The 18,579-nt window shown below is 50.9% G+C and overlaps 1 protein-coding gene and 1 long non-coding RNA gene across 2 annotated transcripts in view; one reads left to right on the top strand and one right to left on the bottom strand.

Moving 5' to 3' along the window:
• The window catches only part of LOC121105651, a 248,396-nt gene extending 238,626 nt beyond the window's left edge, over positions 1-9,770 (bottom strand). Inside the window, exon 1 of the long non-coding RNA XR_005838272.1 lies at positions 9,645-9,770. This is a non-coding gene — a long non-coding RNA (uncharacterized LOC121105651). The remainder of the gene's footprint in view (positions 1-9,644) is intronic.
• Positions 9,771-15,573: 5,803 nt separating this feature from the next.
• ERICH1 (glutamate rich 1) overlaps positions 15,574-18,579 on the top strand; it is a 62,398-nt gene continuing 59,392 nt past the window's right edge. Inside the window, exon 1 of the mRNA XM_008708885.2 lies at positions 15,574-15,696. Within this exon, the coding sequence (XP_008707107.2) occupies positions 15,675-15,696 (22 nt within the window). The 5' untranslated portion in view covers positions 15,574-15,674. The remainder of the gene's footprint in view (positions 15,697-18,579) is intronic.

Raw genomic sequence — 18,579 nt, forward strand, 5'->3', positions numbered from 1 at the left:
GAGTCCCTCAAAGAGAGAGACTAGAGATGGACAGGGGACACAGACAAGAAGTCGTGTGAAGATGGAGGCTGAGACTCAGTGATGGGGCCACAGGACCCCCAGTCAGCCCCAAGAATGGCAGCCAAAAATTTTGGTAAGCAAGTGAACACTGAACAATAGAGAAATGCTTAAATAATACTGCACACTGGGATATTATACTTCAATAAAATCAAATCAAAGAATATTTTGAAAATATAGGCACATTCTCAGAAAAGAATATAAAGTGGAAAAAAACACTATGGTTTCTATTTCAGTTTAAAAAATAAGAATAAGGTGGGAAAGAAGCACACAATACAAAAACAATGATTGTTTCTAGGTCATGGAATTATTGGTGACTTTGAAGTCATTAATTTGTGCTTCTCTATAATCTCTAAATATTTAGCCGATCCAGTGACAGGAAAAAAAGAAAATGTATGACTGTCACCCAACTAGCCTGCAATTTCTCCACCAGCTAAGGGAGAGGACAGCCATTATCATAGGAGGGAAGTTTTTAGAAGTGGAATAAATACAACAGGAGGTATTGGCAAGAAAAGATCTGGTAGCCAAATGCGTTACTGAGTTTGACAATAAGACTCTGACCTCCGGGTTCTGCCTGTTCTTGATCCCTGGGAAAACACAGCATACTTCTCAAAGAATATTCTAGATCTAAAATAGAGGGATTCTAAAGGGTTGGAACAAAAGCTCACGAGCAGAGCTGAAGGAATAGACTGTGCCCTGCCGATCATTAATAAGAGTGGTACTTAGTGACACTGTTAACTTCGTAACACTGCGGACCCTCATTCTACCCAATGCACATACGGAGACAGCTTCCCCACAACATACTGAGATATGTTGGAGGAGGATACAAGATCTTAGGTCTCTCGCCTTCCCTACAGTTTGGACTCCAGTGACTTACGGGGGAAAGACCAGGTAAGGGTCTTCTCCTTGGGGCACAGAAAGAACAGGATGCATCTGCCTGTCCGATGTTCTGCACGGCCCCTGCCACGCCGCACTCCAGGTGCCCTGCAGGTCTCTGGACAAAGCAGCGCACAACGGTGTTAAGCCAGCTGCGTCAATCAATCCTGAGCAAAGCAAGGCTGAGATGGAGAACAGATGCCCCAGGAGAGGGTCCCACAGATCCTGCTAGTGAGTTGCCATTGCAGGTGACACAGCAGGTGACAGAGGTCAAGGGAAAGAAGTGGTCTGTCTTCCCAGGCTCTGCCCCACGGAGTCCCCCCCGGCTCCTCCTCTCCTGGTTGGGGGAGGGTGAGCACAGTGTGGTCTATGCCCCAGGTTCTGCCCCACGGGGTCCTCCCAGCTCCTCCCTCTCCTGGTTGGGGGAGGAGGGTGAGCACAGTGTTGTCTGTGCCCCAGGCTCTGCCCCACAGGGTCCCCCCGGCTCCTCCTCTCCTGGCTGGGGGAGGGTGAGCACAGTGACTCTGGAAGGCTCGTGTGAGAAGGCAGAGCTGCAGACAGAAAGAACCTGGGTACAGAAAGACCATTCAGGGGAACGCACTCCCTGTCCCAGAAAACTGTTCCACTTGACCGGAGCTAGAAGCCAAGCTCTGCCGTGTCACATAACCAGCGCTGCAGAGGGACTGTCACAGCAGACAGCAGGCCCCAGCAGAGGCCAGTCCTCTTCCTCCAGAGGCTGCGGTTACACCTGGGAGTGCAGTCCCTGAATGTGACGGCCACCTGCACCGTGAGGGGTTAGACCAACAGAGGGAAGGCCCAGCGCAGAACAGGGACAAACCAGGATCCCTGACGGTATTCCACCCGCCACCATTTATGACAAGAGTAACATGTCCCGTTTCAGTCATTCTATGTGGGACTGTCCATGACCCAAGGCCAATGTGTTCTGACACAAACAGAAAAAAAAAAAAAAAAAAAAAACAGAAGACTGTGGATCCGTCCCAGCGTTCGCAGATGAACAGCGTTAGTACTCGGATCAATACTCACCCACTCAGCAAATATAGACCAAGCACCACGGACACAGCGGTACTGTAGGGGCTTGGGACACAGCAGTGACCAAATAGCCCACAACCCTCCACCCTCAGAGCTGACGTTCCAGCCAGAGGCTTCACTCTCCGGCTCTACCAGACCATACATGTGACCCCGACACGTCACCTAACCTCTCTCCCCTCATTTCCCCATCTGCAATGTGCAGATGAAAACAATCCCAATCTCCCAGGGCTGGTGTGCAAGGGAGGAACACAACGCTGTGTGTTGCACACTCAGCAGCATGCCTGCCACTGGCAAGTACTCTGTGCACGCCGGTGATCACAGGCGGAGGACAAACATCCAAAAATAAATAAGTAAATCACACAGTGCGTCAGACGGTAACCAGGGAGCTCGCGAGTGCGGGAGGCATGGCATGGACTCCCTGAAAAGTGCCATGTGGGGGCTCCATGCAGGGAGGGGTGGCTGTCATGTCCTGGGAGCACAGAGGCAGGGCCGGGAGATGTGCAAAGGCCCGGTGCCAAGATGCGCCCCAGCCCCAGGAACAGCACAGGGAGTATCCACTGTGAGCACAGTGTGCTGGGGAGAGGGACTCAGTGAGCTAACCAGGTCGGGGGGCGGGGACCTGCTGTGCAGACCTGGGGGAAGCTGCCCTTCACTCTGAGCACTGGAGACGAGATGGGGACAAATCGGGTCTCCCATTCCGGCCTCTGTACCTCTTCTGTCTCTCCTCTGTGCTCCACACAGAGATATGGGGTGAGAATGTGGTCTCTGTAATCTCCTTTTGTCCATTAATGTGATATGAACACTTTTTTGTAGTAGGAAATACTTAACTTTCATCTTTTTAATGGATATGAATTTTTCTGGTAATGTGACTATAACACAGTGAATTTATCTAATTTATTATTCCTATTTTCCAATATTTTCCTGTAAAACAAAACCAGACTGAACATCGTTTCAATAGTTTCCTATAAATTCATGACTATTTTCTTGGGATATGTTCACAGAAGTGAGATTGCGGGGACTACTTATTCACAAAGGCAGTTTTATTTTGAATGAGTCCTGGGACTCTTAATAAAACATCGTTAGAGAAGCAGGTGGATAAATGAAGGGTGACTAAACACTGTTTGGTTGTTTTAATGAGCTATGTAGCCCCTCCTTCACGACAAAAATAAAATTGTAATCTAACTAGAGTGATAATCTAGAACATTTTACTGTAGACTCAGGAATGTTATATCCTAAAATGGCCACAACGGAAGTTCAAAAAAAAACAACATTCACCTGTTTACGAAAATTTCTAAGTTACCAATAGATTCTATGCTGTTTTTAAGAGTCAGAAAAGAGATGCTCAAAAATTTGTTCAGAAACTGTCAAATCACAAAGAATGTCAGAAAAATGGACATCATTTATAAAAAGCCAAAAGTTTCATATTCTTGCAAAATTAAAAAGGTAACCAAATCCCCTGATGTGCTTGTCATGTCCCACATCTCCAGCATCCACACACACCCCTGAGAGAAGCCGTGGGCAGAAACAGGTCAGTGAGGGGTCTCTCCTGCAGAGCATCGGGCAGGGAACTAGTTGTGGATTCACTCACTCAAGTACCTACTGAGTAATACGACCTAAAACACTCAGATAGAACAGGGGGATATCCAGATCTGCCCCCTTCACTGTCTCTCCTCAACACCACGGACAGAGCTGGGCAGCTGGCACGTGGAGGCAGGAGCACAAATAAGGATCTCCCATGGAACATTCCCTAAGAGAGGCACAAAGAACCACAGGGATGACTTGCTTCTACACGGAAGGACTGGGGAACCTGTCAAATGGGACATCACAGTTAAACGAGGTCTGAAAGGACAAACTGACGAAAGCACAGAAGAGAAACAGTGGTAAGTGTGGGCAGAAGAATGGCGTCATTCTGCTCATAGCTAAGTCAGGAAACAGCGAACAAAGCAGTGATGGGATCCGAGAGCTGAGCCTAGAACACCACGGACGGAGTCCTGGGGATGAGGAAGAGAAGCAGACGTAAGGTCAGATCTGCCAGGCTGAGTGTCTGCTCATTGCTCTCGTTCACACACTGCAACAGATAGCGAGACAGATGGAGACCCAAGAATGCATAAGGCCAGCACCCTCCCTCAAAAGCTGTCATTCTGAAAGGGGAAGAGAAGTAAAGGGTTAACCACAGGGCAATGTGAGGTTTACTCTACTAGTAGGTGCACAGGGAGAGTTACCTAGCTGACCTTACGGGGTTAGGGAAGTTATTGTAATGGTTTCTAAGCTCTTACTCGGAGGCTGAGTACTGCTCCCCGAAGTGTGGGTGGGAGATGGAAACCAGACGTGGTCTTGGGGCTGCAGACGACGGCCATGACTCCATTCACCTGGGGTCACATTCAGACCACAGAGCCACTCACCTTTGGCTAAGACAGGTTTATTGGGCATTTCTATGGAAACACATGGAAATATGAAGGGACATCAGAGCTAAGAAACCTTAGCAGTCCACAGGATGTACGACACCCAAACACTAAATGGAAGCAGATCAGGGCAGGAGGCAAAGGCACACAGACATGGCTCCTAAACCCAGAGCTCCACTCTCATCATGGAAACAACATGGAAATACTGGAAAAGGTCATCGTGCCCTTGTGTAGGGTGGACCTGCAGGGTTTGCTTTTCATGTCTTTCACAATTTATTGCAAGACACAATCGTGAAAGCACTCTGTATGTGTACAAGTGTTCCTTCTCAGGCAGCCTTAAATCCTTTCTACAAAGTCTCCCCCGAAAACATCTTGATTTAGCACCTAGGACAATATTTTCTCCACAGAAACACAAGTATGCAAAGCCCACCCCAATTATGTGATCAAGTGAGGACATTTTCGGGGTGTCATGGACTTGGTGAAAAGGAAACTCAGTCAAACTGGTGCCCAAAGAATTAGGTGAACCATCCTGGTTGTCACACTTGTTTGCTCTAATTGTCTATTTCTACCTGATGAGCATATTTGCCTCCTCTTTTGTGGTAAAGCTGGGTCAAAACTTTTTGGAAATAGGTAGCAAAATAAATACATGACTAAGAGTAGAAATAATAAATACCTCGGTTTTATGGGAATTCAGAGCATCGCCTCGCTATGTACAACATAGCAAGGCTCAAACGGGGCCCCAGTTTTACTTCGTGATCCAAAACTGGCCACGCTTACTGAGCATTTACCACACACACCACTCTAAGTGCTTTAGAGTCATCGACCCCTTTATACCTTGGGACAGTCCCGTAAAGCTAATTCGTATCCATCCCTTAATGACTAGGGAAGGTTACGGAGGTCAGATAAACCGTCAAAGGTCACTGGGCTGCCCAGCCCAGTCTGACTCCAGAGCCTGCACTCTGATCACCACCTACAGTGCCAACACGGATCCCGCTGCTCGGTGCTGAGCAAACTCAGTAGGACAGATTTCCATTTAGCACAAGAGGATCATTTCATTCTGCCCAGCTTATAATATATACTCTATGGGCCCTAAGGGAATCATTTCGATAGTTTTACTTTCGTGCAGAGTATGGTGTACATCATTTTAAAGACAATGACCAATTACATTTACAGTTACTTTTTTAAATATTTGCTGTAATTTTATGGATAGGCTAACTGAAAATGCTTATTCCTCTTTGGAATGACTTTTTTCCCCCCTGTGGATACACCAAAAAGGTATATCAAACAAAAAAAACACCTCAAGATGGACAAATCTCACACATGAGAGCTTTAATGTGGACATTCTGGGGGAAACTAAAACCCCCACATTGCACCTGGTTCTCAAGGACAGAAAACCCAATTCAAATTGGGGGAGATTTCTTGGTTTACATAACTGAAAAGCCAGCGTCATTGCTGCAGGCACGATAAGGTCTCAGGACTAGTGGTCTCCAAACACAATCGAGCCCTAAAAGTGGGCACAGGTGACCCTCCTAAGGACATCAGCAGTCACCTGGAAGAGTGAATTCACACTGCACGGGAAGTTCAACAGAAGCCTACCGAGCCGGTCTGGAGAGTTTATCTCCTTGAAGATCCACCCAGAACCACAGAGATCTCGCTCAAGGACCAGCGTGACCGGCACCCAGCAAGGAAAACCACCGGCAACCACTCGGGTAGGCACATTCTCCAAAGCGCTTGGGGGAGCTGTCGGAACAGCCAGAAGACTGGGCAGGCACCCCTCCAGGGCACAAAGTCAGGACGAGATGGGGCCCATGAGAGGCTCACTGCCAGCAGCTTTATCAGAAGCAGATGAAGCCAGAGCACAGAGTAAGGGCAGGAACAACGAAGAACGGGATTGCACGTGGGGTCCAGCTACCTTTGCCAAGGAGTCGGACGCTGACAACAACCGTGATCTGTGCCCTGGCGGGACAAGCAGGTACAGGATGTGAACTGCAATCCGCACACCCTACAAGCCCACCCTGTGGACCCAAAGCCCACGGGTCCAGCTCCCTACACAGGAGTGTTTGTCATGAGTAAACACGGAACACCCTGCACCTGCAAAATGACACATTTGAAACACTGATGATCAGCTAGGACCCTGGTCACAGGATAAACCGTGGTGGATGAAGAATGATTTTTAACTTCCTAACATGTTTTGCCTACTAACTTCCTGCATGGTAGCCTATAATTCTTTTAGAACCAACACGCTGGTGAGGCTCTAAAGAGAACTCCCATCTGTCCAACAGGATGAATCATAGTTATTTTTATTGTATCCAATGAATGACCGTGGCATATCCTTCCCAAGGGTCAATAAATGATACATTTACTTATTTTTCCCTCTAAGATCTATACTCAAGGTGTACATCCTTCAACTCCTTGGGTAACCATGAAGTTGTCCTCAAATATAGTCATAAAACAATGACAGCATTTCTTCAATTTCATCGTGTAGGCACAGGATGGAAGATACTCTGTTAAAAACAGACATAAGAAATCCCCTAACAATATTAATCGTATTAGAACCCTTTAGTTTCAGAAGTGGTTTGACTCTGGGCATCTGGAATCCAATGTGACCCAAATGTTACAAAGCAAATTTTTTGCTTTTAATATTTAATTTGGAATTCCCAATTTCAAAAATGAAGTAAACAGAAATAAGAGCAGCAATAGATTACATTAGGGCCATATTTATGTCTCCAGGAAGCAATAATGCAAAGTAACCTGAGTTCTATAAAAATAAACCCTTATTAATTCATCTAAATCACCAGCAACCTAAGCCATACAAAAATAGTGGTAAAAGAATACATGTTTATTTCTGTCTCAAGCAGGAGCACTTTGGACAACTGTACTGTAAATGCGAAGTTTCTTGGAAGGAAAGGGAATAAAGGATTAACAGAATGAAAAGTTGGCTTAGAACACTTATCTGAGAAAACATCTCCGTGGTGAGAAAACTCTCATTTTAAGCACTTCATCACTCTGGATTATTTGAGATGGTATTCCTTTCGCTCACAAAGCTTACCCTATAACCTACAATGATCCTACAGATGGGCTAGGACAGGTCACTAGAGTAAGTCACCCAAGGTTTACTGACTTCTTCACCAAGAACAGAAGATTTCAGGGGCAGAGGGGCTTACAGACACAAAGTTATCAGTGAGTGTAATCCCACCTTTATGGACCTCCTCACCCGGGACAGGACATTGCCGTGATCTAGAAAAAGGCAGTGTGCTTTAGGACAGGACTTTCTCCCCTGTTTTCGTTCATTAGGTCCCTGCTTCTCCCAGATGTGCCTGAGCAGACCATATTCCCCACAACCTGCTCATCGTGCTGCCAGATGTGGAGCATAAAATATCCCAATTTGTTCTCTTGCAAGCAACGAAAAAGTCCTATCATCTGAAAGGAAATGGTACACACGCTCCACAATCAGTGTCGGAGCCAAGGCTGTGAGTCACCCAGTGCCTGCACAAGACAATTTGGCTACTGGAAAATCCTGATTAATGACTTTTTTTGAACACCAGAGTAACAACCTGACCTGCCAAAAATCACAATTTTTTCATCAATTCACCATGTTTTGCCTTGATTACCTATTACCTTACCCAGAGAATATGAAGGAAGAAAAATGAGAATGGTGTTTAAGGCACATGAACCTCAGACGTCGACGTTGCTTTTCCCAAGTTGTGGGGGAAAGGGCGGGGGTGACGTTCCCCTGGGATGCTACATGGCCTCCCCAAGCCTGTGCTGAGAGCCTGGGGATTTTCTAGTCACCAATAGAACTAATTCACCATTTGAAATAAGTACCAGGTCGGCCAGTTCCTATCGCATGCAATGCTCCCCAAGGACACACAGACAGCAAGAGCCCAGGACCCCAGGGAGAGTCCTTGCCTGAAGTCCTCCCCTCAGCTCTCCTGCCTCCGAGGTGACAGACAAAGCCGTGCGCTTTACATTCTGAGCTCCAAAGCCACGCCAGCCCTGCCGGCAGCATTACCACCACTGAGGAAGAACTCGCTACCCATCGCTTCATTTGTAATCAATACAAGACAGCCAACGCTGAGAAGTCACGAATCCCAATTCCAAGCCCCGGCCGGAATCGCCATTCATTTGGCAGAAGAGAACACAGGCGGCTGGAATCACAGCAGCTGAGAAGTGTGCAAGAGTCAAAGGAAGAGAGGCTGCCTCCAGTTTCCCATGCAAATCTCCAGCCACTGGGCATGCTCTCTCCTCTCTCCACCTGTGCCCCCCCCTCACACCTCCACGTGCGCCCTCTCCACCTGTGCCCTCTCCCCTCACAGACCTCTCTGCTCTCTCCACCTGCAGACCTCTCCTGCCTCCACTTGGGCCCTATCCCTTCTCCACCTGCACCCTCTCCCCTCTCCAACTGCAGACCCCCTAGACCTCTGAGACACTCCGCCTTGTCGCCCCCTCCTGACCTCTCCTAACTCTTTCCCCAACCGTCCCCCCCCCCCGACCCCCAGGTTCCCTGTCCAGCTGACTCCAAGACTCTGGGCTCAGTGTGCGCAAGGTCGGCCAGGTGGGCTGGGGCACCCTCCCCAGCCTGGCCTCACCTGCTAGCGCACGCAGAGCCCGTGCCTGCCGCCCCCACCCCTGGCAGCGCAGGCTGCAATAATTACATCCTCATTATTTCTCTGCGATCGTTAGCGAGCGAGCCGAGAACAGCAACAGCCGCTGCCGGGGGAGGCTTGGTTACAAAACCCTGCGCCGGGAGCTCCGCGCTTAGCAACCACCCCGAAAAAAGCCCGGTGCTCGCGCTCCCACTTGAAGAGCCGGGCGGCGGCCACCCCCTCCCTGCGCTGCAGCCGCCGCGACCCGGCAGAAGTGGCTCCTCTGCCCTCCCTGGCTCTGCGCCCCTCGCAGGCGCAGCCCGGGCTCCTGGCCCCCACTGAACCTCCCGAATCCGGGTCAACCGCCCACCTGCGCCCCCGTCCCCTCGAGGCTGCCCCGCGGGAGCCGGACACCGCCCCCTCCTCAGCCTCCGCCAGCTCCCCCAGCTCGCCGCCCGAGCGGAGTCTGTCCCGCCTCCGCGGCGCCCGCACCGCACCCATACCCGGAGAGCCCAGGGTCCGGGGACCCCCGGCCACGACCAGCGATGCGCCCAGCCCGAGCGAAGGACGAGGCCGCCCGCGCAGCCCGGGACCCTGTGTCCAGGCTGCCCAGGGGTCCCTGCCCGCACCCCACGCGGAGCCTAACCCCGCGCGCGACCCCGGCGGTTCGCACCTTCCTCAGCGCAGACATCCTCGGGCGCTCGGAGTTCAGTAGGTGCTGGGCGACATGGCGCGTGGCCGGTCCGTCCGCCCGTCCGTCAGTCCGCGGGGCCGCTGCCGCCGCCGCGCGCTCCGACCGCGCTCGAGCCCGGCGCACGGTCGGAGCTCACCGCCCGCGCCTGCGCACTGGGCGCCCGGGGAGGCCCGGCGCACTGGGGGGGGCGGCCGGCGCGCGGCGGCATCTGGGGAGGGGCCAGGCCCGCGCCCGGGGGAGCCCAGGCCTGCGCGTCGCGCCCCCGGCCGCCCCGCCCCGCCCGCCAGCGCGCAAGCCACGCCCCGGACGCCACCTGTTGCGCGGGGCGCAGCAGGGCGCCTGAGGCAGCATGCAACCTGAGGCGCTTGGAGCTCGCCTGGCAGCTCCGCGGTTCCAGCGCTACCCGCGCTAGCCGGTGCCAGAGCGGTGCGAAGTTAGCGCGCGGATCCCACACGTGCCTCAGCACCTGGGAAGCAGCAGCGCGCTCCGGATCCGGAGGGGTGACACGCGCACCAGGTAAAGTCAGCTCCATAGCCAGATGCACTCTAGCCAGAGAGGACGCAGGAGAACATGCGTGTTCCAGGCGCTGGCAAGGGACTGTCACCGCAAAGGTGTCCCGTCTGTCCATCCTGCTGCTGCGGCTGCCCTAAAACCAAGCCTCCTCCTCCTCCTCCTTCCATGGGCGCACTTTCCTACAGAGAAAACGTGCGTGGTATCCACAGGGAAGAAGGGGTGCACTATGGCGTCACTATTCTTTTTAATAGTAAACCTGCATGGAGAGGCAGTGAGCACCATCAGTGGGGTCTGGCCGCCTCCGTGCGTTTGCTCTCAGCAACACAGAGAGGACACCAACCGAGGAGGAGGAAGAATTAATTGAGTAGAAGTTGTGTTGACAACCTGAGCGATCTGGACAACTGCCGCACTGGCCATACTCTGGTAGACCGTCATTAAGTTCGTGGGAATATCCTTCCAAGACCAGACTGCGTGAGGAGGAAAGTTACCAGCCAGAGTGGTACCTGCTCCACCAGTAACCACAGGCCAGGTGTTCTTACTCTGCTCTGTCCCCTTCTGGTCGTGGGCCCCCGAGCAGGGAGGGGAGCCCCATTGTAACTCCTCCAAGTCTCCACCTGAGTTGCTGGGAAGTGTAAGGGGGATAAAAGCCCAGGAAGCTGCTAGCAAAAGTGAGGCCAGCAGGATGAAGTTTTGTTTATAGGGAAATGACAGGGTTTAGAATAGGAATCAGGTGATCAAAAATATTTCGAGTAGTCAAGCAAGTCTTCTTCAGAAATTTCAAGATTTTTTTTTTTAAGATTTTATTTGTTTTAGAGAGAGACAGTATGAACTGGGGGAGGGACAGAGAGAGGGAGAAGCAGACTCCCTGCTAAGCAAGGAGCCCAATGCAGGGCTTGAACCCAAGACCCTGGGATCATTACCTCAGCCTAAGGCAGCTGCTTAACTGACTGAGCCACCCAGGAACCCTCAGTAATTCCAAGATCTTTAAATAAAAGCACTGTCTCCCTAAGAGTTCTTCTTCATAGACCTGACCACTCTTGTCCATCAATTGCATTTTATTTTACAGCAAAGTTCTAAATGCTGAGGGGAGTGGGTACAAGGTGAGTCAAAGAAACCTGTCCACAATCGCATTCTCTGCAGTGATTCTAGTATCTTCCAATTTGTCTCTGCTCTCAAACACTGATGAATTATGTGTGCCAACCCTCAACCAGAAATCCAGAGTCTAGATCCATTTTTTAATTTAAAAAGCTTACTTCCCTCCTCTCCATATTTGTCCTCATCTGTTCATCTTTTTGAGATTCATTTGTTCATTCACACCCCAGCAACAACAAAAAATAACAAAAATGTGCTGTCATGTCTCTCAGTATATGAGCAAAACAGAGAAATAGCAAAGCAGCCACTGGACCAGGAAGCTTTCAGTCCAGAGAGGGAGTCACTTTTAAAAATCACACAGTAGCATGATTACAAGTGATAAGTGCTTCTCAGAAAGACAGAAGTGGGGTGTTAGTGGTGAATGGTAAGAGGGCAGCTAATATAGCTTGTGGTATCAGGGAAGGACTCTTTGAGGAAGTCAGAATTAAGTTCAAGCTTTACCTTGCGCCAGGTTTGCCCACAAGCAGGTCCTGAGACATGGAGTCAGGTGCAGGTAGTTTAATTTGGAGGTCAGTCCAGGAAGCTGGAGGAACATGCCAGGGAGAGAGGGAAAGTTTATCAGATGTATTACCAAGCTGGTCACCCCTGTAGGGTGCTCAGTCTGGCTGGGGTCCCTGAAGGAACCATGTGGACAAACCTCAGAACTGCTTGACTGAGGTTTGGAGGACTGGACATTTGTGAATTTCCAACCCCCAGACTGACAGGTGTTTCCCCACTCGCTCACCTTCAGTGCCTCTGGCTGAGCAACTCCTATAACTTACGGAAAGGCTGCCAGCAGGATTTGGGGGGCAGCAGGTGAGTGCAAGGGGATTGTATAGAGAGCCACAGTGCATCCTGAGGGCACCTTCTGCCAGAGCCCTGGGATTTGGACAAGAAAGGAGCGGGGTGGGGAAGGGGATGTAGGAGGAAGGAAGAGCGGGCATGAGGATCCAGGGAGGTGGAAGGAAGGGCAGGTGGAAGGCCCACCCTCCATGCTCGGAATGGTCGGAGTAAGTAGAACAAAGTGAGCAAGGGGCAAAGTGGCACGAGAGTGTCTGCAGAACAGTCTGGGTTTAAAGGAGATTGGAAGGGCTCCAAGCTGTATCTTGTATTCAATAAAGTCTGATGTAGGGTTTTGGGCAGGGAAGGAGGGTGTTCTACAGAGATAATCATGACATTTGTGGACAAAGTTTCTTTTCTTTCTTCCCAGTCTGTGCACCTTGTCATATTACCTGAGCCAGGACTTGTGGTGCCATGTGGGAAAGAGTGGTGGGAGGGGACACCATGAAAAACAGGGTTAACATGATGTTAGCTATAGGGTTTTTGTAGATGCTCCTTATCAAGCTGAAGTCCCCCTCTGTTCCTAATCTAATGAAAGTTTTTATCATGAACACGTGCTGGGTTTTCTCAAATGCCTTTTCTGCATCTATTGATATGTTCGTGCAATTTTGTACTTTAGCTTATAAAAGTGATGGATTACCTTCACTGATTCTGAATGGCAGTGAGATTTTTAAAAGACATTTTGGCTGCAATGAGGAGAAGACTGGAGGGGGTGGGAGTGAGAAAGCAAGAGTGGAACTGGGGAGCTCAGTTTAAGATGCCTGCAGGAGGGCGTTTGGGTGGCTCAGTTGGTTAAGTATCTGCCTTCGGCTCAGGGCATGATCCCAGGGTCCTGAGATCGAGTCCCCTGTCTGGCTTCCTGGTCTCTGGTCTCCCCACTCAGCGGGGAGTCTGCTTCTCCCTCTCCCCCTTCCCACTGTTCCTGCTCTGTCTTTCCCTCTCTGTCAAATAAATAAAATCTTTTTTAAAAATGCCTGGAGGAATTCTAATGAGAAATGATGAAGGCATTAGAGGTCAGAAATGCTGCAGGGAGAACACTCTTGTTGCAGTTTTTCTGGGCAGGTTATGAGGGGGGAGAGAGGGAGGAGAGGAGGTACAGCGATCCCACATCGGGCTCTGCACCTGGGCAGGTGGCATTTCTGGAAGGACACTGGGTGGCAGGTACACACTGGTCAGCCTACACAGGACCTGGTGACATGAGGTCCTGTGACTTTGGAGCAGGTACACAGAGGGCAGATGTGGGAGACACACAGCAGATGACAAAGTGGCTGACTTTGCCGTCTCTTCTTTCAAGTTTGGATCTGAAAGACATTAAGGACTTAGGGCGGGAGGAAAATCTGGTTTCTGGATGATTTTGTTGTAAAGCCACCAGGACCGGAGTGGCCTTGAACTCTGGTGGAGTGTTGCAGAAGAGAAGGACAGGTTCAAGATGCAGGCTCATCGAGGACATTAGTCCGGCAAGTATCCCCTCCTCCTGCACCAACATATTTTACGTAACTTTATTTCTTAGGACAGTTTCAGGTTCACAGCAAAATTGAGGGGAAGGTGCAGAGACTTCACATATACTGCCTGCCTCCCCCACACTCTCAGCCCCCCATCATCCACATCCGCACCAGATGGACCTCTGAGCCCATACTGACACATAATCAACCACAAGAGTCTATCATGATTCTCATCAGGGCTCACTCTCGGTGCTGGACATTCTGTGGGTTTGGACAAGTGAATGATTACCCCTGAACCCTAAAGTTCTAGTCAACTGTTTGATGGACGCCTACATTTAGGGGTCGAGAGAGCCTCTCAAACTTCTCAGGGCGGATGCTACATGCCACCCCCAAGGATCATCCTCTCAGAGGCTCCCCATCTCCTTGTGACTCCATCCTTCCAGTTTCCGGAACAACACCATGGACACATGCCACACTTCTCTTCTTCAGAGCCCACACGGGTCAACATGAGAAACTCTTTTGCTCTGTCGTCAAATGCATCCGAAATCCGAGGACTGCTTCCTACAACCTCGGAAGCTACTGCCCGGATGCTGGCCCCCAAGGTCTAAGTGGCATGGCCTCACCCTGGTTTCCCTGCTTCCTCAAGGGACTTCTCTAAGATGAAGTCAGAGCAGTTGACTCCTGTGTTCCAGCAGGCTGATGATTTTCCGTGGCTTGCTGGGAAGCAGAGTTGTGATAATCCACTTTAGGCCTGTGCCCCAACACGGAGGCCTTTTTCCTGCCTGATGGCATCAGTCCCTCTGCCCTCCCTGGTCCCGCTGCAGACACTGTCCCCCCAGGAACCTCAAGGGACATGTGCCTCCCCTCTGCTGAGTGCTCTTTGCCTGGTTATCACCAAGCCTTGCTCCCTCTGCAGCCAGCCTGGCCCACATGATCTTCCTGTGGAACCTTCCTGACCACCACGCTCACGTCCACGTAACATGCTGTGTGTCTCCCTTCATTCCCTTCCCAACTCCCATCATCCGATTTTTCATGACATGTCTGCAGCATCTTGAACAGTGCCTGACATGCAGACTCTGAGCTCTGGGAAAATATATTTTCCAAGAAGTAAATTTGAGAAAGGGAGCAAACAATAAGTCAGGGTCCCAGGAAAGTACGGTGGGGTTGGGTGGGGGCGCACAGGGAAGAAACCCACCTGGGGTGGACATGGACCCACGGGAGAGTGACAGGGGAGGGCGATGGTCTTTCCCATGGCCGTCAGCAGGCTTTTTTCTTCCCCTTGGCCTTCACAACCCTAGTTCTGGGGTACCTCAGGACACCTGGTGCACGGTGGGCTCTAAGCAGGGCGCTGCACTGCTCCCATCCCTGCAGCACCAGCACCCCTGATATGGGGCCACGGAACCCTAGGTGACACCATGGGTGGTCACCAAACCACACTACCGGGTGTCCCCTGGAGCTGCGCCTCCTCTCCCCGTGAGCCCCTCCCGCTGACCCCCTCCCTTTGACCCCCTTCCCCTTAACCTCTCGCTGACCCTCTTCCTTGTGACCCCCTCCGGCTGATCCCTCTCCCTTTGACCCCTCCTTCCCCGTGACCCCCTCCCGCTGACCCCCTAGTCATGACCTCTCCCTAAACTTAGTGTTTCATTTCAATTATATATCAATAAAACTGGGAAAAAATAAATCCTTCCCTTTCTTCATTTGAATATTGATGATTAAATGGTAATGACGAGGAGATATAGTTTAATAGGGTTCATATGAGCCTGGAGTTCCCTGCATCTCCTGACTTTTTCCTAAAGCACCAAAACGGAGAACCGGGGTAAGCCAGGATTCAGTCAGTTCCCTCTGAGCATGCTCGAAGCACTCCCCCCCCACCCCACCCCACGGCCACGCCCACAGCCTATGTACGAGCCAATCCACAGCCGGAGCGCGGCTGATTGGCAATCTGCGGGAAAGACCCCGGATCCCGATTGGGCACGCCCGTTGTTATGGGCGGGCATAGAGAGCCGGAATCCGGAAGCGTCGCCGCGCGGCTCTGGCCCTGAAGCGGGTAGCGCGGGGATAAAGCTAGGGTAGCTTAATCGTCATGGCAGCGCTACGGCATCACGGTACGCTGGGTAGGGGTCTGGGGGCAAGGGTGGGCGGCGCAGGTGGGGAGCGGGGGCGCGGCCCGCCCAGATCCTGCTCTAGGACCCAGACTCCGGATCCCCGGCCCACCCTCCTCCAGGACCCCAAAGCCCTGTCCACCTCTCACACGGACTCGGGACCGCGGCCCACCCCCCACCCGGACCCCAGAACCCTGTCCACCTTCCTCCCTGAGCCCGGGACTGCGGCCCACCTCCCGCCGGGATCTCAGAGCCCTATCCATCTCCCATCCGGACCCTGGACTCCTGGCCCACCTATCCCCCAGGCCCCAGAGCCTAGCCCACCTCCCTCCCATACCGGGACCCTGGCCCACCTCCCGCCCACACCCCGGAGCTCCGCCCCCCTCCCGCCTGGACCCGGGACCCCAACCCTCTTGGATCCCAGAGCCCCGCCCACCTTTTGCTGGACTCTGGACCCTAGCTCACCTCCCGCCCAGATCCCAGACCCAGGCCGGTGTTGGCGCTGGGGGCTCGGGAGGACTACCGGGGCGGGCCGAGGACCCCAGGGCTCCAGCAATCTCTGGGATCCGTACCCCAGCCCTGGGTGTCCAGGGGCCCTGGGCGGAGGAGACAAGGCCTGTGGGACCCCGAAGGAGCGGGGAACAGCTTTCCATGAATGAATATGGGATTTGCAGGGACAGTCCCCAAAGACTTTGTAGGGACCTGCACCTTGTACTGGAGCATACACTGTGGGACTGGTTTTCCTCCCTTGCAACCGGTCAGAAGCCTCTCTGAGCCTCATTTTCTTCATCTGTAAAATGGACGTAATACTCTACCTTGTAACAGTGTTCATTAACTGATATTTTCAACCAGCGCCGAAGGAGTGGAGTACATGTAATTGGCTAACATTTTGGTGCCTTAGAGTTGAATGTTGGAAGATGCAGGGAACTCCCATCTCACATAAGGTGCAACTAAATCTTCTCATTCGCACTCAGTCATCAGCATTCAGATGAAGAAAGGGAAGGTTTTATGTTTTCCCAGTTTTATTGAGATATGATTGACATTCAACCCTGTATGAGTTTAATGTGTGCGGCATGGAGACCTGACGTGCATGGACGCTGCAAAATCATTGCCGCAATAAGTTAACATCCATGTTTTTCCTTGTGGTGCGAACTTCTAAGACTTTCTCTCTTAGCAGCTTTCAAATACAGCACACAGCACAGTAGACTACGGTCACCGTGCTGTGCATCACGTCCCAGGAGTTATGAATTCTACAGCTGGAAGTTTGTACCTTTGGCCACTTTCCTCCAGTTCTTTCCCTCCACCCCTCACTTCTGTTAACCACTAATCCGATCCCTGTATCTGCACATTCAGGGGTTTTTAGATGCTACCTGTAAGTAAGACCATACGGTATTTGTCTTTGACTTAGCATAGGCCTTCAAGGTCCACCTATGTGGTTGCAAATGGCAAGATTTCCTTCTTTTTTAATGGCTGAGCGTACCATTGCGTATCTCACTACAGCACCTTTATCTATTCATCCATCTTGTGTGGACCCTTAGGCAGTTGCATGTCTTGGCTGTTGTAAATTGTGCTGCAGTGAACGTGGGGGTGCACATCCCTCTTTGAGCTCCAGATTTCATTTCCTCTGAATAAATATTCAAAAGTGCGATCACTGGGTCATAGAATAGTTCTATTCTTAACTTCCTGAGGAACCCCCATACTGTTCTCCAGAGTGGCTGCTCCAGTGTGCATTCCCACCAACAGTGTAAGAGGGTTCCATCTTTGCCAACATTTGTTATTTTTTGCCTTTTTGATTATTGCCATTCTAAGAGGTGTGAGGTGATCTCTCGCTGTGGTTTGGATTTCCATTTCCCTGGTGATTAGTGGTGTTGAACATCTTTCCATGTGTCTGTTGGCCATCTGGATGTCTTCTATAGAAGAATTTGTATTCAGATCCTCTGCCCATTTTTTAATTAGCTTGGTATTTTGCTCTTGAGTTGTGTACATTCTTCATATATTTGGGGCATGAACACCTTTTAGATGCATGACTTGCAGGCATCTTCCCCCGGTCTCCAGGCTTCCTCGTCGTGTTAATAGGTTTCTGTCCTGTGCAGAAGCCTTTTGGTTTGATGTGTCCCACTTGTGGATTTTCACTTTTGTTCCCTGTGCTTTAGGTTTCCTGTCTAAAAAATCACCAAGACCCATATCGAGAAGCTCTTNNNNTCTTTCCCTGTGTTTTCTCCTAGGAGTTTATAGTTTCAGGTAAAAGTGAAGGTTTGTTGATACATTTCTTATGTTACTTGGATTGGTTCAGGCAGTGGTTTTTTTTTTTTCTTTTCTACATTTAAAATGGATGATTATGGTTTTGCCCTTTAAAATGAAAAGTTGAGTGTCCATTATAGTTAAAAAGCACTTGCTTACAATAAGAAAAGGAAACTAATTTCTCAACAAGGCAGAATACGGAGAGCAGTAAATAGAGTTCCCATCTCTGTGGCTTCCTTTATAGGAGAACACCGTGGGGGCGCCTCCCTACTGTTCTGCACCCCACTGAGTCCTGACTTCCGCCTATGAGCTTTAAAAACAGATCACCACAGGTTAAAATGGCTTAATTTCTAACCAGTCAGATGTTAGTCTCCAAAATGAACACTAAAACATCTTGAGTACTCAAACCACTGTTCTTACGCATGCCAGAAGCAGGAGTGAAGACTGCAGGCTTGCGAGTGGGCCTAACCCAGGTGGCCACCCTGGGTCTTATAGGCTGGCTGACAAGCCCCGAGCCTTCTTCCCTGTCACCGGGGGTCCTTCCTGAACTGCACGGCCGTTATTTCTCTCCATCCCGTTCTCTCATCCCACGTGTGTTTGTGACCCTCCCAAGCCTGACACTGAATGCTCTTCCCTCTGCAAGAA

Source organism: Ursus maritimus, unplaced genomic scaffold (assembly GCF_017311325.1).
Source record: "Ursus maritimus isolate PB19 unplaced genomic scaffold, ASM1731132v1 scaffold_28, whole genome shotgun sequence".
Classification (NCBI taxonomy): domain Eukaryota; kingdom Metazoa; phylum Chordata; class Mammalia; order Carnivora; family Ursidae; genus Ursus; species Ursus maritimus.